This window comes from Haliotis rubra, unplaced genomic scaffold (assembly GCF_003918875.1).
Source record: "Haliotis rubra isolate DU_JTF1 unplaced genomic scaffold, ASM391887v1 Scf728, whole genome shotgun sequence".
NCBI lineage: Eukaryota > Metazoa > Mollusca > Gastropoda > Lepetellida > Haliotidae > Haliotis > Haliotis rubra.
Genome location: NW_025767444.1, coordinates 13,047 through 40,954, shown reverse-complemented (window position 1 = coordinate 40,954; position 27,908 = coordinate 13,047). Strand labels below are relative to the sequence as shown.

The following is a 27,908-nucleotide window of genomic DNA, read 5'->3' as shown; positions in this document are numbered from 1 at the left end:
CCACCCTTAGCAACACTGATACACAACTCTATGTGCACCCACCAGCCCTAGCAACACTGATTCACAACTCTATGTGCACCCACCACCCCTAGCAACACTAATACACAACTCTATGTGCACCCACCACCCCTAGCAACACTTATGCACATACACCCTCAACATAATACACAACTCCCACCACCCTTAGCAACACTGATACACAACTCTATGTGCACCCACCAACCCTAGCAACACTGATACACAACTCTATGTGCACCCACCAACCCTAGCAACACTGATACACAACTCTATGTGCACCCACCACCCCTAGCAACACTTATACATAACTCTATGTGCACCCACCACCCTTAGCAACACTGATACACAAGTCTATGTGCACCAGTCGCTCCTGAGTCACACTGATACACAGGAGTGTACTACCCAATACATAATACACCGCTTCTCCCGGCCCATCACTGAACCATCTATACACTATATAGCTTTTACTTACACTGTTGACACGAGTGTGACACAGTTGAATCAATGGCTGAGATTTGCAAGTAAGTTATTGGAGAGGGAAATAAATGATAAATTATGTTTATTAAAATATTGTGCAACTTTCGATCTTGCAAACCAAATCCCTTTGTCCTTGTTTTTGCCCACCATCAATAATTGGTATTCACGTACTGTACTGCAGAAAGCTCAAACCATCAAGGATTAAAAATCAAAGCAAGATAATGACTGGGCTGTAGAGAAGTATCGATTCCGCTGTCTCCAGGCGAGAGTCACTTCCGCACATCCGGTGTAGTTCTCACCTGCTTTCCTCACCTGCATCGTTGAGTCGCTCCCCCAGCCCAGCCATCCTCCCCCATTGCTAACCTAATCCCTCTCCACCTCCTCCACTCAATTAAATCTACCAGTATAGTTCTGCTGTGTGTCTTGTGTGCACCAATCCATTGTGGCAAATGGCCACAACAGATCCATGACTTACATAACTTTTTGTCTCTTGTTGACTAATTAAGATTTATTCATCTTAATTGCTACCGTTAGGTCGACTACCAGTGAACTGACGTCTTTATGTTCATTTATGCATTTTCTTCTAAGATACAAGCATAAAGAAATGAGGTGACACCTCAACTTTGTAACTCAGACACACCAGCCTCACCTTTGTATCTCTTATACACCAGTCTCATCTCTGTATCTCTCATACACCAGCCTCAACTTTGAATCTCTCATACACCAGCATCACATCTGTATCTCTCATACACCAGTCTCACCTCTGTATCTCTCATACACCAGCCTCACCTTTGTATCTCTCATACACCAGCCTCACCTTTGTATATCTCATACACCAGCCTCACCTTTGTATCTCTCATACACCAGCCTCGCCTATGTATCTCTTATACACCAGCCTCACCTTTGTATCTCTCATACACCAGCCTCACCTTTGTATCTCTCATACACCAGCCTCACCTCTGTATCTCTCATACACCAGCCTCAACTTTGTATCTCTCATACACCAGCCTCACCTCTGTATCTCTCACTACCCAGCCTAACCTTTGTATCTCTCATACACCAGCCTCACCTTCGTATCTCTCATACACCAGCCTCACCTTTGTATCTCTCACTACCAAGCCTCACCTTTGTATTTCTCACTACCCAGCCTCACCTTTGTATCTCTCATACACCAGCCTTACCTATGTATCTCTCATACACCAGCCTCACCTTTGTATCTTTCACTACCCAGCGTCACCTTTGTATCTCTCATACACCAGCCTCACCTATGTATCTCTCATACACCAGCCTCACCTCTGTATCTTTCACTACCCAGCCTCACCTTTGTATCTCTCATACACCAGCCTCACCTTTGTATCTCTCATACACCAGCCTCACCTCTGTATCTCTCACTACCCAGCCTCACCTTTGTATCTCTCATACACCAGCCTCACCTTTGTATCTCTCATACACCAGCCTCACCTTTGTATCTCTCATACACCAGCCTCACCTCTGTATCTCTCACTACCCAGTCTCATCTCTGTATCTCTCATACACCAGCCTCACCTTTGTTTCTCTCATACACCAGCCTCACCTTTGTATCTCTCACTACACCAACCTCACCTCTGTTTCTTTCCTCATACACCAGCTCCTCACCTCACCTTTGTATCTCTCATACATCAGCCCTCACCTCTGTATCATACTCCAGCCTCACCTTGTATACACCAGCCTCACCTTTTGTATCTCTCATACATCAGCCTCACCTCTGTATCTCTCTCATACACCAGCCTCACCTTTGTATCTCCTCATACATCAGCCCTCACATCTGTATCTCTCACTCACCCAGCCTCACCTTTGTATCTCCTCATACACCAGCATTCCTCACCTTTGTATCTCTCATACACCAGCCTCACCTTTGTATCTCTCTTTCAGCCTCACCTCTGCCTCCCACCCAGCTTCACCTTTGTATCTCCCTACATACCCAGCCTCACCTCTGTTTCTCCTCATACACACCACCCCTCATCTTCTATACTCCAGCATTCTCTCTCTATACACCAGCCTTACCTTTGTATCTCTCTATACACCAGCCTCACCCTTGTATCTCTCACTCACCCAGCCTGACCTTTGTATCTCTCTATACACCAGCCTCAATTTGTGTATCTCATCACTACCCAGCCTCACCTTTTATATCTCATACACCCAGCCTCACCTTCTGTATCTCTCACTCACCCAGCCTCACCTTTTGTATCTCTCTATACACCAGCTTCACCTTTGTATCTCTAATACACCAGCCTCACCTCGACTTTCTACTCTCTATCTCATACACCAGCCTCACCTTTTGTATATCTCTCACTCACCCATCCTCACATTTGTATCTCTCATACACCAGCCTCACCTTTGTATATCACACTACCCAGCCTCACCTTTGTATCTCTTATACACCCCAGCCTTACCTCTGTATCTCTCACTACCCAGCCTAACCTTTGTATCTCTCATACACCAGCTTCACCTTTGTATCTCTCATACACCAGCCTCACCTTCGTATCTCTCATACACCAGCCTCACCTTTGTATCTCTCATACACCAGCCTCACCTCTGTATCTCTCACTACCCAGTCTCATCTCTGTATCTCTCATACACCTGCCTCACCTTTGTTTCTCTCATACACCAGCCTCACCTTTGTATCTCTCACTACACCAATCTCACCTCTGTTTCTCTCATACACCAGCCTCACCTTTGTATCTCTCATACATCAGCCTCACCTCTGTATCTCTCATACACCAGCCTCACCTTTGTATCTCTCATACATCAGCCTCACATCTGTATCTCTCACTACCCAGCCTCACCTTTGTATCTCTCATACACCAGCCTCACATTCGTATCTCTCATACACCAGCCTCACCTTTGTATCTCTCATACACCTGCCTCACCTTTGTATCTCTCACTACCCAGCCTCACCTTTGTATCTCCCTATACACCAGCCTCACCTTTGTATCTCTCATACACCAGCCTCACATTTGTATCTCTCACTACCCAGCCTCACCTTTCTATCTCTCATACACCAGCCTCACCTTTGTATATCACACTACCAAGCCTCACCTTTGTATCTCTCATACACCAGCCTCACCTTTGTATCTCTCATACACCAGCCTCACCTTTGTATATCTCACTACCCAGCCTCACCTATGTATCTCTCATACACCAGCCTCACCTATGTATCTCTCACTACCCAGCCCCACCTTTCAATCTCTCACTACCCAGCCTCACCTCTGTATCTCTCATACACCAGCGTCACATTTGTATCTCTCACTACCCAGGCTCACCTTTGTATCTCTCATACACCAGCCTCACCTATGTATCTCTCACTACCCAGCCTCACCTTTGTATCTCTCACTACCAAGGCTCACCTTTGTATCTCTCATACACCAGCTTCACATTTGTATCTCTCACTACCCAGGCTCACCTTTGTATCTCTCATACACCAGCCTCACCTTTGTATCTCTCATACACCAGCCTCACCTTCGTATCTCTCACTAGCCAGCCTCGCCTATGTATCTCTCATACACCCCAGCCTCACCTTTGTATCTCTCATACATCAGCCTCACCTTGTGTATCTCTCTCATACACCAGCCCTCACCTTTGTATCTCTCACTCACCCAGCCTCACCTCTGTATCTCTCATACACCAGCCTCACCTTTTGTATCTCTCATACACCAGCCTCACCTTTGTATCTCTTACACCAGCGTCACATTTGTATCACTCAGTACCCAGCCTTACCTTTGTATCTCTCATACACCAGCGTCACATTTGTATCTCTCACTACCCACCCTCGCCTATGTATCTCTCACTACCCAGCTTCACCTTTGTATCTCTCATACACCAGCCTCGACTTTGTATCTCTCATACACCAGCCTCACCTTTGTATCTCTCATACACCAGCCTCACCTTTGTATATCTCACTACCCAGCCTCACATTTGTATCTCTCATACACCAGCCTCACCTCTGTATCTCTCATACACCAGCCTCACCTTTGTATCTCTCATACACCAGCCTCACCTGTGTATATCACACTACCCAGCCTCACCTTTGTATCTCTTAAACACCCCAGCCTTACCTCTGTATCTCTCACTACCCAGCCTTACCTTTTGTATCTCTCACTCACTACCAGCGTCACATTTGTATCTCTCTCACTCACCCAGCCCTCACCTTTGTATCATCTCTCACTACCCAGCCCTCACCTTTGTATCTCTCACTCACCCATCCTCACCTTTGTATCTCTCACTACCCAGCCTCACCTTTGTATCTCTCTCACTCACCCAGCCTCACCTATGTATCTCTCACTCACACAGCCTCACCTCTTGTATCTCCCATACACCAGCCCTCACCTTTGTATCTCTTCACACTCATCCAGCCTCACCTTTGTATCTCCCATACACCAGCCTCACCTTTGTATCCATTGTGCCTCTCTCTACCCAGCCTCACCTTTGTAAACTCTCATACACCAGCCTCACCTTTGTTTCTCCCATACACCAGCTTCACCTTTGTATTCTCCCATCTCACCCAGCCTCACCTTTGTATCTCTCACCGTCACCTGCCTCACACTTTTTCATCTGTATCTCAGCGGCGTCACATATTTGTATCTCTCACACCCCAGCCTTCACCTTTGTATCTCTCATACACCCAAGCCTTGCCTCTGTATCTCCCATACACCAACCTCGCCTATGTATCTCTCACTACCCAACATCGCCTTTGTATCGCTCATATATCAGCCTCGCCTTTGTATCTCTCACTACCCAGCCTCACCTATGTATCTCTCACTACCCAGCCTCACCTTTGTATCTCTCACCCGCGGCCTCACATATATTTTTCTCACAACCCAGCTTCACCTTTGTATCTCTCATCAGAGACCATATAATACAAATTAAGATTATTCTAATACGTTTATTGGAGCTGTCCATGTAATGTTTAACTGTCAAACGCAGCCGGTGAAATCCCGCTAAGGGAAACGATCTTTTTCATATGCTGCACCACCTCTTTGGAACTATTTACCTCCTCAAACTCTGTGAATGTCTCTCAACCTTCAAGTCAAAAGTTAAAACCCACCTGTTCCACTGTGTCTGTGAGTAACTCCTTTACTCTATTCATTTCGGCGCACTGAGCATTCATACGTGTGTGGACATTTGCGCTTTATAAGTGACATTATAATTATCTTATAAGTTGTCCTACCTGATAATCGAAGGAACGACAGACAAACTTGGTCTCTTCGAGACAGCTGCGTGCACATCTGTTGGGCGTCACTCGCTCGAAGGTCCGCTCGTTATTGCCCAAGACAACAGCATATGGAGTAGGGTAGAAGTAATCGAGGTAGGGGGCTGCAAAGATACACATGTACATCTGTCACACATCTACCTTTCCTGGTAATCCAACCTGACACACATGCACATCTGTTGGTGGTCCTATCTGACACCAATTTACTTTTGTTGGTAGTACTACCTAACACACATTTACACTTGTTGGTAGTACTACATGACACAAATATACCCTTGTGGTAGTACTACCTGACACACAGATACTGTTGTGGTAGTCCTACCTGACACACAGATACTCTTGTGGTAGTCCTACCTGACACACATATACTCTTGTTGATAGTCCTACCTGACACACATATACTCTTGTTGATAGTCCTACCTGACACACATATACTCTTGTTGATAGTCCTACCTGACACACATATACTCTTGTTGGTAGTCATATCTCACCCACATGGGTACAATGTGTGAAGCCCATTTCTGGTGTCCCCCGCCGTGATGTTGCTGGAATATTGCCAAAAGCGGCGTAAAACCAAACTCAGTCAGTCAGTCAGTCAGTCATATCTCACACACATATACTCTTGTTGATAGTCCTACCTGACACACATATACTCTTGTTGATAGTCCTACCTGACACACATATACTATTGTTGGTAGTCCTATCTGACACACATATACTTTTGTTGATAATCCTACCTGACACACATATACTCTTGTTGGTAGTCCTACCTGACACACATATACTCTTGTGGTAGTCCTATCTCACACACATATACTTTTGTTGGTAGTCCTACCTGACACACATATACTCTTGTGGTAGTCCTATCTGACACACATATACTCTTGTGTTAGTCCTACCTGACACACATATACTCTTGTGTTAGTCCTATCTGACTCACATTTACTCTTGTAGTAGTCCTACCTGACACACATATACTCTTGTTGATAGTCCTACCTGACACACATATACTCTTGTTGATAGTCCTACCTGACACACATATATTCTTGTGGTATTCCTACCTGACACACATATACTCTTCTTGGTAGTCCTACCTGACACACATACACATTTGTTGGTAGTCCTACCTGACACACATATACTCTTGTGGTAGTCCTACCTGACACATATATACTCTTGTTGGTAGTCCTATCTGACACACATATACATTTGTTTGTAGTCCTACCTGACACACATGTACTCTTGCTGGTAGTCCTACCTGACACACATATACTCTTGTTGGTAGTCCTATCTGACACACATATACTCTTGTTGGTAGTCCTACCTGACACACATACACTTTGGTGGTAGTCCTATCTCACACACATATACTCTTGTTGGTAGTCCTACCTGACACACATATACTCTTGTGGTAGTCCTATCTGACACACATATACTCTTGTGTTAGTCCTACCTGACACACATATACTCTTGTGGTAGTCCTATCTGACTCACATTTACTCTTGTGGTAGTCCTACCTGACACACATATACTCTTGTTGATAGTCCTACCCGACACACATATACTCTTGTTGATAGTCCTACCTGACACACATATACTCTTGTGGTATTCCTACCTGACACACATATACTCTTGTTGGTTGTCCTACCTGACACACATATACATTTGTTGGTAGTCCTACCTGACACACATATACTCTTGCTAGTAGTCCTACCTGACACACATATACTCTTGTTGGTAGTCCTACCTGACACACATATACTCTTGTTGGTAGTCCTACCTGACACACATATGCTCTTGTTGATAGTCCTATCTGACACACCTATACTCTTGTGGTAATCCTATCTGACACACATATACTCTTGTGTTAGTCCTATCTGACACACATATACTCTTGTGCTAGTCCTATCTGACACACATATACTCTTGTGGTAGTCCTATCTGACATACATATACTTTTGTGGTAGTCCTATCTGACACACATATCCTCTTGTGTTAGTCCTATCTGACACACATATACTCTTGTTGATAGTCCTATCTGACACACATATACCCTTGTTGATAATGCTATCTGACACAGAAATACTCTTGTTGATAGTGCTATCTGACACACATATACTCTTGTTGATAGTCCTACCTGACACACATATACTCTTGTGGTAGTCCTACCTGACACACATATACCCTTGTGATATTCCTACCTGACACACATACACTCTTATTGATAGTACTACCTGACACACATATACTCTTGTTGATAGTCCTATCTGACACACATATACTCTTGTGGTAATCCTATCTGACACACATATACTCTTGTGTTAGTCCTATCTGACACACATATACTCTTGTGCTAGTCCTATCTGACACACATATACTCTCGTGGTAGTCCTATCTGACATACATATACTTTTGTGGTAGTCCTATCTGACACACATATCCTCTTGTGTTAGTCCTATCTGACACACATATACTCTTGTTGATAGTCCTATCTGACACACATATACCCTTGTTGATAATGCTATCTGACACAGAAATACTCTTGTTGATAGTGCTATCTGACACACATATACTCTTGTTGATAGTCCTACCTGACACACATATACTCTTGTGGTAGTCCTACCTGACACACATATACCCTTGTGGTGTTCCTACCTGACACACATACACTCTTATTGATAGTACTACCTGACACACAGATACTCTTGTTGATAGTCCTATCTGACACACATATACTCTTGTTGATAGTGCTACCTGACACACATATACTCTTGTTGATAGTCCTATCTGACACACATATACTCTTGTTGATAGTGCTACCTGACACACATATACTCTTGTTGATAGTCCTATCTGACACACATATACTCTTGTTGATAGTCCTACCTGACACACATATACTCTTGTTGTAGTCCTACCTGATACACATAAACTCTTGTTGATAGTCCTACCTGACACACAGATACTCTTGTGGTAGTCCTACCTGACACACATATACTCTTGTTGATAGTCCTACCTGACACACATATACTCTTGTTGATAGTCCTACCTGACACACAGATACTCTTGTTGATAGTCCTATCTGACGCACATATACTCTTGTTGATAGTCCTATCTGACACACATATACTCTTTTTGATAATCCTACCTGACACACATATACTCTTGTTGATAGTCCTATCTGACACACATATACTCTTGTTGATAGTCCTACCTGACACACATATACTCTTGTTGATAGTCCTATCTGACACACATATACTCTGATACAAGGAATATTTACATGAGAGAACTGCTTATCTAGAAACATTTTATATGGTATAGCCATAAATACGATCTATAAAAATATATAAAAAATGTTTCAACTTTTGCAGGAATAGAATACCCATTTGCAGAGAACTTGTGAACATCGTAATGTTTCGTGCAACTTGCTCCGACATTTTATAAATCTAATTCCGAAAATCAATCATTTGCTGAAATTGGGAATCACTAGATAATATGAATGGTTTTCCTTGGTGGGACCTAGGGACAGAACTGCCCGGAGGGCTGATGATATGGCGGAGGCCGCCAGTAGACTGACAGACCCACAACACCGCCATGGACAGACTGGGGTTGTTGAACATTGTGGCCATAGTTCATGTCATGTCAGTCTGTACACCTATACATGGTGTGTATTAGCCGATATATTTCCGACGAAATGTGTATGTTTGAACCTTCATAATCTTACTTCAACCCATCACTTGCATAACGCGCTTGCATAAAATTAAGCATTTACAGACATGTATAGTCATGACGACAATTTTCAGTGACTAATGTATCGTGAATTTTCTGTGACTGTAAAACGACCCCCATAAAACATAACTGTGGCACATCTTGCAGGTAAAGGTGGCGCGTGTTGCAGGTAAAGGTGGCGCGTGTTGCAGGAGAAGGGGAATCATGCATCAGGAGAAAAGGCACTTGTAGTAGGGGAAGGGCAGGCATGTATCAGAGAATGGGTCTCTGTGGTAAGAGGAGAGGAATATTGTATTAGGAGAAATGACACATGCAGCAGCAGGAGGTGAATCACGTTTCAGTAAGGGAATAGGTATAACGTTTCAGGAGAAAGGGCGCTTGTAGAAGGAGAAGGGAAATTCTTGTATCAGAGAAATTACACGTGTAGGAGAAGAAGGGAAATCAGTGTGAGAAGGGACGATTGGATCAGGAGAAGTGGCACTTCTAGCAGGAGAAGGGGAATCACGTTTCTTGAAAATGGACACGTGCAGTAGGATTAGAGGGTACATGTTGCAGGAGAAGATGAAATGCATGTGTGTACATAATTATATTGGTTTGAAATAAGGCTAAGACTTATGTTCACGTTTATCGCCTGTCTGGTGCCCTTCCGCAATGCACCAGCTTCACTATTGCTCTGCTCTCACAAGTAACAGATGGCTGTCGATTGTCTACACAAACAATAACTTCACAGCTGTTTTAATATGCACATCGATCCACCTTTCAAAAAACTTTACACGATATGTTGAAGTTACTCATGTGTAGGATCGTGTTATATTGGGCATTAAAACATCCCATTGTACCAGAGGGCGTGATACTTGAAGCATGGAGATGTGGCATATGCAGCGGATGGTACTCGATTCCTAAATATTCACCTGGCAAATTAATTTAGCTTTATCTCAATAACACAAACATGAAAACGAGTAACCTTATTCAAGAGACCTACATGTTTCTCAATACACGTCCTGTTTTCGCAAGAGTGGCACACTCTGCTGTTGGAACATATTCAGCAAGTTTATGACAATTTGGAAGAGTAAAACACATCTTAAATCTTTCTCGGATCATTTATGTGTCTGACACATTTGGTCAGTTACGTGCACTGACACAGTTTGGTGCACAGCTAGAAATCACTTTTATTTCAGTTGAAAACTACTTTTCTAAGAGAGCTTGATTCTTCGGAGAGAATACGCGATTCTAATCTATATCTACTTATGGAGGACCCTATTCTACCTCCACACATCGTGGACCTCGGTGTCTCTTCACCAGGAGGACCTGATTCTACCTCTGTGACGGTCACCTGCTGACTAGTCACTTGAACAACTAATTTCAGCGCATTAACTGCACACATTGAGTGGATGTAACAGATGATGTCAGGCCCAATTAGATGAATGACAGGATGGGATGGAGGCGTCTGATCAATAGTTTGATTAGTTCGACATGGGCGGGATGAGGGCGATTACTCACTGTCTAATTACAGTGGCGATCAGCCCTGTGACGAGCGCCACCGTAGGAATGTCAGGGATGCCCACTGTTTGATGTCTGACTGGTCCGTGTGTCTACTGATCACACTATATACTCACACTATGCAAACGGCTGTGCAACAAACAACCGGGTTTCCCTTCCTATTCCATTTCCTGTCCGTAACAATATAAGGGTGATTAATCAGCCAGAAAGTGTACGAGAATCTGACTGACATGAAACGACGGTGAACTATGGCCTACAGTTAATGATTAATAATGTTGTGTACTTTGAATATCTTTACATTTGCCTGTCGGGGATACTTCACCTACAGTTTACGAATTGTGATACAGATGTAGAATATGTCCTGTGTGTGTACTGGTAGAATCATGTCATAAATTTGTAGAAGTTGATCATTGTTACACATGTTATACCTGGGATTTATCAGTAAAGTTCAAATTCTAGTAATTTTATTGGGTTCAGTCCCATCCGGGATTTGAACCCCCACCATCAGAGATAGGCACCTAATCGCCAGCACACAAAGTCAGCCGACTACTCACTCAGCCACCGCGGCTCCCACAAAATGGAAGAAGGAATACTGGTAGTCTAGACCATAGACTTTGTCTACCCTTCAGAAAAGTGTATTCAGGTAGATTGATATCATACATTTGTGAGGGAGAATAAAACCTTTCACGTGTACAGTTAGAATAAAACCCTTCACAGGCGCAGGAAGGACCAGGCCCTTCGTATATATAGGTAGAATCAGTGCCTTCATATGTACAGTTAGAACCAGGCCCTTCCTATATATAGATAGAATCAGTGCCTTCATATGTACAGTTAGAACCAGGCCCTTCGTATATATAGATAGAATCAGTGTCTTCATATGTACAGTTAGAACCAGGCCCTCGTATATATAGATAGAATCAGTGCCTTCATATGGACAGTTAGAACCAGGCCCTTCGTATATATAGATAGAATCAGTGCCTTCATATCGACAGTTAGAACCAGGCCATTCGTATATATAGATAGCATCAGTGCCTTCATATCGACAGTTAGAACCAGGCCTTTCCTATATATAGATAGAATCAGTGCCTTCATATGTACAGTTAGAACCAGGCCCTTCCTATATATAGATAGAATCAGTGTCTTCATATGTACAGTTAGAACCAGGCCCTTCCTATATATAGATAGCATCAGTGCCTTCATATCGACAGTTAGAACCAGGCTCTTCCTATATATAGGTAGAATCAGTGCCTTAATATGTACAGTTAGAACCAGCCACTTCGTATATATAGATAGAATCAGTGCCTTCATATGGACAGTTAGAACCAGGCCCCTTCCTCTATATATAGGTAAAATCAGTTAGAAGTGCCCTTCATATATAGATAGAACCAGTTGGACAGTTAGAACCACCTATATATAGGTAGCAGGCCCTTCCAGTTAGCCCTTATATAGATAGAATCAGTGCCTTCATATGGACAGTTAGAACCAGGCCCTTCCTATATATAGGTTGAATCAGTGCCTTCATATGTACATCAGTGCCTTCATGCCTTCATATCGACAGTTAGAACCAGGCCCTTCCTATATATAGGTAGAATCAGTGTCTTCATATGTATCAGTTGCCAGGCACTTCCTATATATAGATAGAATCAGTGCCTTCATACAGTTAGAACCAGGCCCTTCCTATATATAGATAGAATCAGTGCCTTTGAAGTTAGAACCAGGTGCCTTCATATGTACAGTTAGAACCAGGCCCTTCCTATATATAGATAGCATCAGTGCCTTCATATCGACAGTTAGAACCAGGCCCTTCCTATATATAGGTAGAATCAGTGTCTTCATATGTACAGTTAGAACCAGGCACTTCCTATATATAGATAGAATCAGTGCCTTCATATGTACAGTTAGAACCAGGCCCTTCCTATATATAGATAGAATCAGTGACTTCATATGGACAGTTAGAACCAGGCCCTTCCTATATATAGGTAGCATCAGTGCCTTCATATGTACAGTTAGAACCAGGCCCCTTCCTATATATAGGTAGAATCAGTGCCTTCATATGGACAGTTAGAACCAGGCCCTTCGTATATATAGGTAGAATCAGTGCCTTAATATGTACAGTTAGAACCAGGCTCTTCGTATATATAGGTAGCATCAGTGCCTTAATATGTACAGTTAGAACCAGGCCCTTCCTATATATAGGTAGCATCAGTGCCTTCATATGGACAGTTAGAACCAGGCCCTTCGTATATATAGGTAGAATCAGTGCCTTCATATGTACAGTTAGAACCAGGCTCTTCGTATATATAGGTAGAATCAGTGCCTTCATATGTACAGTTAGAACCAGGCCCTTCGTATATATAGGTAGAATCAGTGCCTTCATATGTACACGTAGAATCAGACCCTTCACGTGTGCAGGTAGAATCCAATTCTTCATGTGTGCATTTAGAACCATACCCTTCATGTGTGCAGGTAGAATCAGACCCTACATGTGTGCAGGTAGAATCCAATTCTTCATGTGTGCATTTAGAACCATACCCTTCACGTGTGCAGGTAGAATCAGATCCATTCACGTGTGCAGGTAGAATCAGATCCTTCTCATGTACAGGTAGAATCAGATCCTTCACGTGTACAGGTAGAATCAGGTCCTTCACGTGTACATGTAGAATCAGACCCTTCACGTGTGCATTTTGAATCAGACCCTACACGTGTGCAGGTAGAATCAGATCATTCACATGTGCAGGTAGAATCAGATCATACTTTATCAGATCAGATGATCCTTTGAAACTCCCAACATCAGATGTGTCAGTTAAAATTCCTCCAAACAACTTGTACAGAAAAGCAGTATACACTACAATGAATGATACGTCATTACATGTCAGTAATTCCTCTGTTTGTGCTAAAGCATATCTGAACTTATGACTGAAACAAACCCAAGTATGTGATGTTAGACAAACATGTCTGTTGGTCATGCAAACATTTGTGCTGAAGCACAAAAACCTGCTTTTCATTGGTATCAGTCAGTATTAGAGAATACAGACACTCAAGGCTAAATCCGTGCTGGAAGTTTCAGATTGATCCATCGCCTCTAGCATAAAATGTAATGGATGTGATGGGCGCCAGCACCATCTGTTGGCTTTCCCTTGGATTTAGCACGGAATCAGCCATGAAATGCTCGACCTTTCATCAAATGAGCAACAGTCAGCTCCTGAAGCACTTAAGTAATTGGCCAGAAAGCAGCGCGTTCTTTGTGAGCAGTCTATAGCAATCGTCTCGTCAGCAAACAGTGACACGCTGTGAAGCCTGGTCGACTCACAGATGACAAACTCACTTTACATCGATCGTGGAAACCCAGGTCATATGGTTTCAAGTTATGTTCTTATCCTGATTTGGCGATGAATTTGGGACAACCTGGATAAGGTCTAAAACATACCTCTGTGAATCAGAACTGTCAGTAGAAAACAAATAAATAATGATATGAATAATCATCAGTAGGAAGGTGCATGTGGTTCAGTCCTTTTCTTTGCTGATTGTACAGTGTAGTTTAAAGTAGACACTTATTTGTTAACTACTCTATCGCACACCCTAATAACAAGGTAAGAAACCCGTTGCCCATTTACCTTTCTTCTCGTAGTGCATGACGGCGTTGTGATCTATGTGATCCCGGGTCAAACCGTTCACATTGGCAGCAATATATTGGCTCATGTGACAAGCCTTCTCCACGAAGTAGTAGTCAAAACTACAACACTCAAACGTTTGCTCAGATGTACACAGCTGTGCACAGGCATCCAGAGTCACTCCAAGCATAACCCGATTATATATTTGATGTCCTTCCAGCGATGGCAACGATCCACTTCCGTAACACACAAACTTGCTCAGTGGGCCTTCTGTGGAAATGAAATGCTTAGATGTAGTCAACTGATTCGACTGCTTATTGCATTCGTAAAACATATCAATATGCCCTTGTGGCGGAAGAAGTATTCCTTTATAAGAGACTACACCAGTGCTAAATATATAATGTCTACCACATTCTGGAGAGGTCGTGTTAGAAGGACATTTTCTAAGTTTAGGGGTTGTTTTGTGAGGTTGTCTTTGGTCTATACTTCATAAATGAGGTTGTATTGGTTTTCGGTTCTTTTCTTTGTGGTTCAAATGGGGCAATGTTCCTTACCCGGGGATCTCCTGTAATAGTCTGCTCCCTTGTGACTCCTCACTCCGCCTGCCGTCTCCGGGGTGTCTTCTGTCAGCCAACAACTCCTGAGCTCAGGCTCATAGTCAAAACCTTCACACTTAAATCCAACTTCAAAAACACACCTTCGTGAACACTCCTCCACGCTGACGCGCGATACTTTACGATTATGACGTAATGTAACTACGTGGTTTGGTAGGCGATTAAAGAGTTTTTCAAAGGCACCTGAGAAAAGAAAATATTACAGAAAACTTTCAGTGAATATCTCGCCAAGACAACTTGACCTGAATCCCTCACCAACACTACATGACATGAATCCCTTACCTACACTACATGACCTGAATCCCTCACCTACACTACATGACCTGAATCCCTCACCCACACTACATGACGTGAATCCCTCACCCACACTACATTACGTGAATCCCTCACCCACACTACATGAGGTGAATCCCTCACCCACACTACATGACGTGAATCCCTTACCTACACTACATGACGTGCATGCCTCACCCACACTACATGACGTGAATCCCTCACCTACACTACATGACGTGAATCCCTCACCTACACTACATGACGTGAATCCCTCACCCACACTACATGACGTGAATCCCTCACCCACACTACATGACCTGAATCCCTCACCCACACTACATGACGTGAATCCCTCACCCACACTACATGACTTTAATCCCTCACCCACACTATATGAAGTGAACACCTCACCCACACTACATGAAGTGAACACCTCACCACACTACATGAAGTGAACACCTCACCACACTACATGACGCCAAGCCCTCGCCCACTCTACATGAAGTGAACACCTCACCTACACTATGCAAAGTGTATGTCCAATCCACTCTCCTTCTTGCTGCACCTACTCTATTATTCTACTCTGATGGTAATCATTGCCACGGGTGACCCTATCCATACAAATACAATACACATAGCATACGCCAGCTGCTTGCAATCATTGATTTACTTCCTCATGCGTTTGGTCAGTAATTAAGAGGAAACATTTTTTGCTTGTGATACGACGTACTTACTTCTGTAGTGATCTGTGACGTGTGCTACCTGCAACACGCCTTTCTCGTGACTGACGTTATGCAGCATGCACCTCATCAGTGAGTTATCCACGTCAAACGACTGGCAGTCAAAGCGAGTTTCTTGTGTGCAGTAGCGGGCACATGCCTCTACGGTGCAGTTGGTGTACACACGGGACGGTTGATCCGACAACTTGAGTAGGGGCATACGGACGAATAAACCAAGGAATGTCTTCACCTCAACTAGAACAAAAGTATTAGTGTCATACGCCGGAAAAAATATTAGCGTGATGATATCCACGGCAATAAAAACACGCCGGGAAAATGATTAGTGTGGTGATATACACGGCTATAAAAACACGCCGGAAACATGATTAGTGTGGTGATGTACACGGCAATATAAACACGCCGGGAAAATGATAAGTGTGGTGATATACACGGCTATAAAAACACGCCGGAAACATGATTAGTGTCGTGATATACACGGCAATATAAACACGCCGGGAAAATGATTAGTGTGGTGATATACACGGCTATAAAAACACGCCGGGAAAATGATTATTGTGGTGATATACACGGCAATATAAACACGCCGGAAAAATGATTAGTGTGGTGATATACACGGCAATAAAAACACGCCGGGAAAATGATTAGTGTGTTGATATAAACGGCAATAAAACCACGCCGGGAAAATGATTAGTGTGGTGATATACACGGCAATATAAACACGCTGTGGACCGGAAAAATGATTAGTGCTGTGATATACACGGCAATAAAACACGCCGGGAAAAATGATTAGTGTGGTGATATACACGGCAATAAAAACACGCCGGGAAAATGATTAGTGTGGTGATATACACGGCAATAAAAACACGCCGGGAAAATGATTAGTGTGGTGATATACACGGCAATAAAACACGCCGGGAAAATGATTAGTGTGGTGATATACACGGCAATAAAAACACGCTGGGAAAATGATTAGTGTGGTGATATACACGGCAATATAAACACGCCGGGAAAATGATTATTGTCGTGATATACACGGCAATATACACACGCCGGAAAAATCATTAGTGTGGTAATATACACGGCAATAAAAACACACCGGGAAAATGATTAGTGTGGTGATATACACGGCAATATAAACACGCCGGAAGAAGTTAGCAGTATGGTGACACATACGACAATAAATATATGCCGGAAAATACTTTGTATGTAGCAGTTTATATGTCTTCAACACCAGAAGTTTTTCATTGCCAAAGTAGACTTGGGAGTGATGATTGATAAGATCTGAGTCTCACACATAATGAAACCGTTTTTGAACATGGTGTTATAGAATCATATCCACAAATCTGTGAGTCAATTGAACAAATTACAGGTCAGTAAAATAAACAGGGGTCTGTGACCTTTGCACATGGGCAGCGTGAGGAACATTCAGTAATCAGGTTAACACCATAAAACATCCATGAGGATGCGACTCCAAGCAAAGAGGTAAGTTGCAAAGTTAAGCATTGAGCAGGTAGAGCCTATAAGATTAATCCAGGTCTGGGAGGCTTGTGGCGTCAGCAATACCAGAAATGATCTTATAAATCTACGATATGGTGACGACCGACTGTCGACCAACTTGTGTCCAGCTTTCTAAATCAATTGACATTCCCCAGAGTAGATTTCAACAGAATCTTCGGCAATGTTGAAAGTTTAAGCTCGTTTGGTTTCCAACTTTCTGACATCTGATCAGAAACCCACCTGGCGCGATGTCTGTTGATAACCTAGTTCTTTTTGAAGCTGACACAGAAAGGTTCTTGCAGCGAATTGAGACTATGGATGAAGGTGGGCGTATCAACTGAGTTTAAACGACAGGCAAATCGTGGACACATTTGACATTACGGACACAAAAGAAGGCCGAGAGTGTTCAATCAGATGGAAAGAGAAAGGCATCCGTGCCTCATCACAGTGGACTCATGACGAACTTATGACTAAGAAACTATTGAAGATGAGAAAAGATTACTGTAATGACAAAACACATCTCCCATTGTCATGGCCATAATCAGCGAGTGTTGTTTTGAAACCTATTCAGCACCAATTATATTCTTCTGATCAGGTTCCGTCAGATTTCCATCTGTTACCCAACATGAAACACGCTCAAGTGCGAATCCCATTTCGACTCGAATCATACTCAAAGCAGTTGCGGGGAACTGCAAAAGAAAGACTTCAACAAAACGTGGGTAAAAATGCCTCAATCATCGAACATATGATGGGAACATATCAGACCCCCCTCATACTTTCTGTATTTCCAGACATTTGCTAAGATTGGGGGAGGAAAACACAGGAAAACACATAATGCAACATTCTGGACACTTGTAAGAACATTTGAAATATCAAGTTTGTGACTACTTTTCACTGTACATAACTTTGTTCATGTGAAATGTCAAGAAAAAGTATTAGAAGGCTTAAAAGTGTTGTAATGAAAACGAAAGCTGACCCCTGACCATTTGGTTTATGTACTGAGTGCGATACCTTTTACATAACACAGAAAAACTAGTTCACGAGGCACATATACGTTATACGAAATGGCAACTAGTTAGTATGAAAACTGACATCCAATAGGTATTAAACAACATTATACCATGTTTGATAACATACTGTCCACAAGAATGCTTTTTAATATACAAACTGTTGATACAGCGCCGCATAAATTCCGATATGCATATCAGGAACCAATGTGAACTAAATATAGAGACTGCTGAATTATTTGAGGAGTCAAAGCAAAAATCAACTTGAAATCGCCTTGCATTCTAGTTTTGTTAGTTATAATTACTTTGAATCGACGAAACAAACGTTTTGCTTTGAAATGACTAAAGTCATTCGATTTTATGTCGCAACCAGAAGGTCTGTCAAAGCCGTTCCTGTGATTCAGCATCACGTGGGAGTAGTGTCCAAAAAAGTGCTACTTTGAAATATCACAACTAGTGTTTGACATTTGTCGAAACTTCATCACTGAAGCTATAGACTGTTTGACAAGAAGTATAGGTGACATGACTTGCTTGAAGTGGCAGTGTAGGGTCATACGAAGAGTATGAGAACCAAACTGTGAGGGAATCAGCCCCCAACCTGGCTGGACATGGTAGACAACATTACTATATAGGTACTACAACCTTATCAACATCAGTCATCTCCAACGTAGTTGAAGATCGGAGATCCTTCCTCCTCTAATACCCTCACATCCGCAAATCGATTCCAACTGGAACCGTACAAAGTACAGCATATTCAGTGTTTGTTTAACTTGAATGTCTATGTGTGGATGTGTCATACAGACAAACAGCATTTCATAAAATGGCCTTATGAATCTCTCTGACTTACAATTATGCCACTCCTGTGTATTTTGCAGAGGGCTATGGAAAAGTCAAGTCTGTCTTGATGTAAATACCTGTTGTAGGGAAATAGCTAGTCTCAGAAGAATACCCTCATTATATGTAGACATCAATCACTGAGATAATTAAAGACACATTTTGTCAATTTTGACAGTTGAAACAGATAGAGTTAGCTCTTTCCCATCTTAGCGTATACGAACACAGAGTCCAGATATTGCCAGTACTCCTTGTCAGTACTCCTGTATGCACACATGACCGTTCGCCTCTCAACGGATCATGAAGTCGCTTGTAGCACATCAGCAATGGCTCTGCGTACCAGGGAGTAAAACGTCTATGTGAGGTTCAAGTAATTATCTACACTATAGATTCCTCAAACATAACTGACTCATCTATTACTGCCCACCATTCTTGAAACTGGGCGTGGAAGATGTTTTCATTTAAACATGATCATACACAAATCACCATCGCCCACATCAGTCAGAAACCAAACATGTGACTATCATCTACACGTAAATTACAACATCCTAAAATGGGCTACCCAAATTGTATAATTCTGATTTCTTTATTATTTCAACATTAAGCAATAACATGGCATTGCACATTTATTTGTCTTGTTCTCAAAAGTATTACCAAGATCTAACAGTCTGTATGTACTATATCTCCCCCATCTGCTGTTGCTGATTTTGGCTCTATGGCCAACATTTTGGCAATCTTTGTAATAGGTTGTTTTTTCAGTTTGTTATGTTATGCGGTGGCCCTTGCTGTACAACACGACTGAGGCTGTTTGTGGCGATACCTTTGAATTAGAGTGTTATTCTACTTGACAAACTATTCCTTGAAATACTTTTAAAAAGAAGTAATACCAATATAATATTCTCTTCCATAAAGCATCTCTTGAAAGCATTTCTCTTTTTACATTTTGTGTCATTTCTATGTTAAAAGATAATTTCAACTCATCACAATATTCACTCTAAATACATGAGTTTTAAAAAGTTGGATAACAAAACAATATCACAAAAACAGGAAAATTTATTTGAAATCATTGATAATAAATATACTTTGTTCATCCTTTTCTTTCTTACGGCAACCATGTTTTCTTTCGGTGTTTCTCCGTCTGTAATTTGGTCGCCTACCTCCCAAAAATATAAAAACTGCTGTATTCATTTGCACCGACTCGAACCCCCGACCTGGGGGGTTCTGGTCTGATCACTGCCCCCTTCCTGTGTCAGTGCAGAGATGAAGGCAGTAAGTGAAATTCTACCAGAAGGTTAAGTGCTAGGTATTAACTTCCTTCTTCTTTTACAGTTCTTATATCAATACACTTTCAAACATTAAATAGTAAGGAAACTTTATTGATGACCGTGGTGTCAAACCTTGTGACACATAACATCAGATTCAATCTATTTGTTTTCTGCTGTTTTTGTAGTCTGTGTAATAGATTAAAAATCTGCAAATTTGTCAAGAAATGATTTTACTGGGTATATGTTTATTTTTCTCGATTTCCAAAAAAACAAACAGAATAAATTTGTTTTTGAGACATATTTCCCATGGCACCTCCTAAACAGGTGAACTGCAGTAGAATCCAAGTTACAGATGTTTTTGTCTTCTTTTCTGATGTGAAAAGAAATAAATCAAGTTTAGATTGTGCTGGCTACGTGAAACCCATACAAAATTGCTGCCCTCAGTACGTACCAATTGATCAATATACGAATCTGACGCTCGGCAACAAAAAGGGAGTTAGTATAATGTGTCTGAGTAAGGTATCACTGTTGAAGTGCGGCATGGTAACTCAGAAGGCAACCTTTCACCCAACCTTATTACTGTACATCAGAAATATCGCTATATCTCACAAGCTCTTACATGTTCATGTATACTTCTTGTACTGCTGTTCATTTTCCCATCATTCTTTTATACCATAAACAATATACCAAAGTTTAAAGCCTACCCCTCTTTCGTACATACGTGAACAACTGGGCTAATAAAATATACATGTTTCCTGCTGTGAAAATTCCCATCAAAGGTCTGATTGATTTCCTTTGATCGGTGATTTTTCCTCAGTAGATCAGACAACCAACGACTCTAGAAGTAGTGGTATTTATATATACTCGTATACAGACCTGAACAGTACAGTTTACACATGTATGTGTAGCTGATGATACCGTTATGAATCTATTGAAGTCCATCATGTCTCCAATGTTAATTATAAGGCATCCTTTTTTGATAGGTTTGTAAACCAGCTCATGGATGATCGAGTGATTCCATCAAAACTACAAGCACAAAGGACACACTTCAGCCAATGAAATTCCACACAAGCGATATGACGCACGCTCTGTAGCAGTTTGTTGTAACAGTTTAGGAAGGAGTTGTGGATGATAATGTGTCTTACATCACTCCGTGTGATACCGTAGGGTAATCAATGTGTACGTTGAGTTTGTTGAAAATAATCATTTATTCACAGCAAAACAGTTAGTATAGCCATGGGTAACCGTGTTAAGATACTTGGCGCTGGTCACAGTTTGTGAAAAGCATGTCATTTCAGCCATAAAGAAACCTATTTGCTACAAAGAAGTTGAAGGGCAGGATTTTAACGCCAAACAACTATCCGACATAATGCCGTTGATGACAGTCTAAACGCGTCAGTGTAATGAGTATTGATTCTGTGCTGCCAACCATACAGATGAGGCAGCTAGTGACTAGGGTTGGGGAGCACGACCACTGGCCACCAATTGCCTCAACAAGTTTTTATGACAAATGTGTGATGGCGAGCGGGGTTGGTGTGAAATTGGGAAGATGTGCGTGGATCGATGAAGAGCGGCCTTCCTGGTGTTATCGTCTTCTACTGCCGCAGGGGAGACCAACTTGTTAACTGTCTACGCGCCAGCCACGTGCGAGTGGAAATTGGCAGAGTAATCGTCCTGGTATTACTTCACTACAAATAACTGTAGAAGCTAAACGTTTGATGTGGACTGTCACAGTGAAAGTAGTGATGAATAAACACCGCCAACCACGCAAGGGGACAAGTGTAAACGATTTTTCAGCTACTCAACTAATGGGAAAGAACGAGAACAAAGATTTTGAGATGTTTCTACCACGAACAGTTACATTTTCATAACATAGGTGTAAAAACGAAACCAAAGACCTTTACAATAAATGTAACACATAACAACACACGTTTTACCAGAGATGTAGGCTACACACATACTAAGATCGTCACCAGAGGTGTAGGCTACACAGATACTAAGATCTTCACCAGAAATGAATGCTATATACATACTAAGATCGTCACCAGAGATGTAGGCTACACACATACTAAGATCGTCACCAGAGGTGTAGGCTACACACATACTAAGATTGTCACCAGAAATGAATGCTATATACATACTAAGATCGTCACCAGAGATGTAGGCTACACACATACTAAGATCTTCACCAGAGATGTAGGCTACACACATACTAAGATCGTCACCAGAGGTGTAGGCTACACACATACTAAGATCGTCACCAGAGATGTAGGCTACACACATACTAAGATCGTCACCAGAGATGTAGGCTACACACATACTAAGACCGTCACCAGAGGTGTAGGCTACACACATACTAAGACCGTCACCAGAGGTGTAGGCTAAATACATACTAAGATCGTCACCAGAGATGTAGGCTACACACATACTAAGATCGTCACCACAGGTGATTACTACAGATATAGACCCTCCTATAACGGTTTTCCAAGTTTGGGAAACATTCGTTGTTTGTGACGCGACATATACCTCGTTATAGCGCGAGTAACCTTTGCCGTCTGAAAACATGTGATGTCCGAAGTCCTATAATCCGACACATATGCTAAAATCGTCCCCATAGAGGTACAGTACATATATAAATATCGTCACCATAGAAGTACAGTACATATATAAATATCGTCACCATAGACGTACAGTACATATATAAATATCGTCACCATAGAAGTACAGTACATATATAAATATCGTCACCATAGAAGTACAGTACATATATAAATATAGTCCCCATAGAAGTACAGTACATATATAAATATCGTTGCCATAGAAGTACAGTACATATATAAATATCGTCACCATAGACGTACAGTACATATATAAATATCGTCACCATAGAAGTACAGTACATATATAAATATCGTCACCATAGAAGTACAGTACATATATAAATATCGTCACCATAGACGTACAGTACATATATAAATATCGTCACCATAGACGTACAGTACATATATAAATATCGTCACCATAGAAGTACAGTACATATATAAATATCGTCACCATAGAAGTACAGTACATATATAAATATCGTCACCAGAGGTACATAGCTACATTTGTTATACTTTCCCATAGATCACCACCTTTAAAACTCTGGAAATGTTAACAGTGTATGTAACAAGGTGGTCAGTTTCCGAATTCAGCTGACCTGATTTTGCGTCAATGTTAATCTAACCAAGTACGGTATGGTGGCACTGACTACATATGCTCCTGACAGCTGTAACTTTATCTACATGATGCTTATTGCGTTCTCGACTATCTGCAGACAATACACGTGGTGATTAACAACTGATGCTATGCTGTAAGGGCAGGTGGTTATTTTGGATACAGACATTGAAGTGGGATTGACTTCTCTTCTCGTTTCTATAGTAACATTGACACTTTCTTCTGTATAGTGATTACCGCCACTTGATGGTCATGATTTGGTTGTCTCCAAGAATATACAGGTTATGGGCGAATGTGTCTGTGAGGGTTGTCAGAGGTTCGGAGTACACAAGTCCTCGTATGTGGATCTATTCTGTTACATACAATCCACGTGTTGATGTTGCATCACCAATACTGAAGGCAGGGCTGGATACATGTTTGTCTTTTACCAGTCACAAGGCATCTGTCCAGGTGCAAGGTCTCATTCTGTTTCAAGGCTGAAGCCAGAGCCACATCTAGACCGACAGTAACAACTTGTGAGATAATACGGGCTTAACCCATATACACCAAATACTACTGGGTCTAGGGTAATCAAACAGTGTGGAAGTATAGTTTCAACATAACCACCTGACCATCTGCTCAACACCAGCATCACCTGAGGACCTTCCTTCATCCCCAGAAACATGGAGGAGAATATGGGTTACTATGGGTTACTGAGGACCTTCCTTCAGCCCAGAAACAGAAGATGGAGGAGAATATGGGTTACTAGGGACCGCCTTCAGCCCAGAAACAGAAGATGGAGGAGAATATCGGTTACTGAGCACCTTCCTTCAGCCCAGAAACAGAAGATGGAGGAGAATATGGGTTACTAGGGACCGCCTTCAGCCCAGAAACCGAAGATGGAGGAGAATATGGGTTACTAGGGACCGCCTTCAGCCCAGAAACAGAAGATGGAGGAGAATATTGGTTACTGAGCACCTTCCTTCAGCCCAGAAACAGGACATGGGGGAGAATATGGGTTACTAGGGACCGCCTTCAGCCCAGAAACAGAACATGGAGGAGAATATTGGTTACTGAGCACCTTCCTTCAGCCCAGAAACAGAAGATGGAGGAGAATATGGGTTACTAGGGACCGCCTTCAGCCCAGAAACAGAAGATGGAGGAGAATATTGGTTACTAGGGACCGCCTTCAGCCCAGAAACAGAACATGGAGGAGAATATGGGTTACTAGGGACCGCCTTCAGCCCAGAAACAGAAGATGGAGGAGAATATGGGTCTCTAGGGACCGCCTTCAGCCTAGAAACAGAAGATGGAGGAGAATATGGGTTACTAGGGACCGTCCTTCAGCCCAGAAACAGAACATGGAGGAGAATATGGGTTACTAGGGACCTTCCTTCTGCCCAGAAACAGAACAGGGGGACGATGTCTGTTACTGGGTGCTAATGTAAAAGCCCTAATTCCTACCTGGAGATAAGCGTGGGGAACTTCGACTTATGTGATAATCATTAAGAAAATGGCTGACATTGAATTACTTAAAACATATTTCAAGTTTTATTATTTACTATTTACAGTCACTTTAAGTTCACTAAGGACCACGAAAACCGTATAACGCTGTTATAGTCCAGCAGTTGTTTGCACTCTTGACAAGCATATTAGTTAAACATATAATAGCTTCTTTGTGTTTTATTATGTGTTGTACTCCCACTAAATCATAACTAAAACAACACTTTTTCTTCAGAAAAAAACACACCTTTTATTAAACATAACTGTCTCTAGTTTGTAGTCAATAGACTAGCTTGGCACACTGCCTCTGCTTGTCATGCAGACGATGTACTTGTCTTGTTCGTCTGAAAGCTCGATACCCTACAATCAAATAGCATGCTCCACAAGCATCGTTCAACCGTGCAATATTCATCAGCGGTCTGCTTTCTGCTATAAAGCCAGCTCTGAGACTGGGAAAAGTATATCACAAAACCTAAGCAGATATTTAATATCATTTCAGTTTTTAATCTAAATTCTGTATTCTCGGAATGATGATGTCAATTTCTCTACGCAAGTGACACAAGTAATCGTGCTATATGTTTCAGGGTGCGAGACTTACCTGCCATACCCGGTAAAAGAGCCAGTGTAAGTAACAACGTTGCCTCACAACTTGACGCCATGATCGAATACATCCGTGTCACACACACAGCTCAAGGGCTCCTTTAGTAACACTTTAACGTAAAGTTAATCCACACCAACTTGGGAAGTATTCCTCATGCAAGTTCACACAGAGAAGTCTGACATCCGCGTCTATCCGAGGCCAGCGTTGTATTGAATAAGGCCTGGGCCCATATCGAGCCACGAGTGTTCACGTCTGGCAGACTGGAAGGCGTGCACTACTACAGCGTACTTCCATAGTCGCGGATCGATCCTGTCGATACCACTATCCGCCATAGCTAATAAACACTCCAACTTGCGACCAGGAAATAACTGGTATTTCTACCAAACTAGCATTAATTGAAATATGAGAGGGACTTAGCCTTTTGCGTTTTTAAGAATAAGGGAAGGAGATTTAGCAACGCTCAGGGAGACAGTTGTAAAGAGAAGCTTGTTTATGGATAAGCTTACTTAACATCTTGCTAAAAGGGTGTTGAGTGCGTTTATACCCCAGTACCTACCCGTATACCTTCATATGAGATCGCAATGAGTTGCAACATGGCCACAGCATCATACATGAATCTTGACAGCACTGTCATGGATTGCTATCTGTGCGTCTATCTCTGTGTAAGGAGTTAATGTCCCTGGAAGATATTTGGTAGTTAGTGTAACCCGACACAGAACATTATACCAGATATAATATTTATTGAGTGCCTCTGGCAATAACAGAGAATATTCGCTAAGTACTATTGTACGTCAAATCTATACTTTACCTGTATGATATATAGGATTCGAACATTTGGGACCGTCAAATGTACAAGGCAAAGGTCGTTACATGGTTTGACCGCCGATGTGTAAGAGAAGGAGTTAAAGAGATTTTACAGTTAAACACAGTTGCATATTGATGAAGTCAAACGGTATTTTTAAGGACTCAGAAATATAGGCAGACAGTCAAACGGTCTCCATGTAGAACGCACGCTTGCACGCACGAACCCAAGCACACATAATGAAGATATAATGCAGGGACAGCCGAGGAGGGTAATGGTTGTACACGTAGTTATACTGGCTAAGTAAGTACAAGGATGTCCGATACTGCTGGACCATTGTATCTGGGGTATGGGAGTAGATACTTGAGTTAAAGGTATGTATCTGATAACTGAAAGGTATAAGAATACTTAAGGTCTATTTGCAAGGTCCAGCTACTTCTAAAACAAAGCCACCTGACAAATTTTTTACTGATCATGCAGTACCTCCTGTTATTTGTGAATCAAATAGATGTGAAGTATGTTGGTAGCACAGTGAAGCATCAGTTGAGAAGTGGCAATCAGGGGATGACGCGACTATTTGTCTAACCTGTTCAGTAAACGTCAATACATCACCGAGACAGGTGAGATGAAACAACAGATACCAGGCTATGATAAATCACTATCTGTCATCGTTCCCTTGCAAACTTGGAATCATTGGCTCTTTGATCGATCACTCCCTATTTGATTATCGATTATCACCATGTACAAAATGTGTTTAGATCCTAACCAGAAACCTAAGCACATCCTGTGTCTCATAACCGTAATACGTTTCGAGGCCTAAATATGTTAAAATGGCAAAAGCCTGTGGAACAAGCATCGTGTAAACTGTATCATGGTGCTAATTGCCAGCAGACTGGTTATGTCTTGCAAAAGCGCACGTTGCATTTATATCATTACTGTAAGTAATATTCTCTATCCGTGGAATGACTTTGTTTTCAAGTTATCATTA

General features: G+C 42.0%; 1 protein-coding gene across 1 annotated transcript in view; it reads right to left on the bottom strand.

The window, feature by feature from the left end:
* The window catches only part of LOC124259545, a 48,494-nt gene extending 22,126 nt beyond the window's left edge, over window positions 1-26,368 (bottom strand). The window contains exons 1-5 of the mRNA XM_046693687.1: window positions 26,116-26,368; window positions 16,211-16,450; window positions 15,141-15,383; window positions 14,590-14,856; window positions 5,702-5,847 (exon numbers count right to left, since the gene is read on the bottom strand). Coding sequence (XP_046549643.1) covers window positions 5,702-5,847; window positions 14,590-14,856; window positions 15,141-15,383; window positions 16,211-16,450; window positions 26,116-26,188 — 969 coding nt within the window. The 5' untranslated portion in view covers window positions 26,189-26,368. The remainder of the gene's footprint in view (window positions 1-5,701; window positions 5,848-14,589; window positions 14,857-15,140; window positions 15,384-16,210; window positions 16,451-26,115) is intronic.
* Window positions 26,369-27,908: the final 1,540 nt, after the last annotated feature.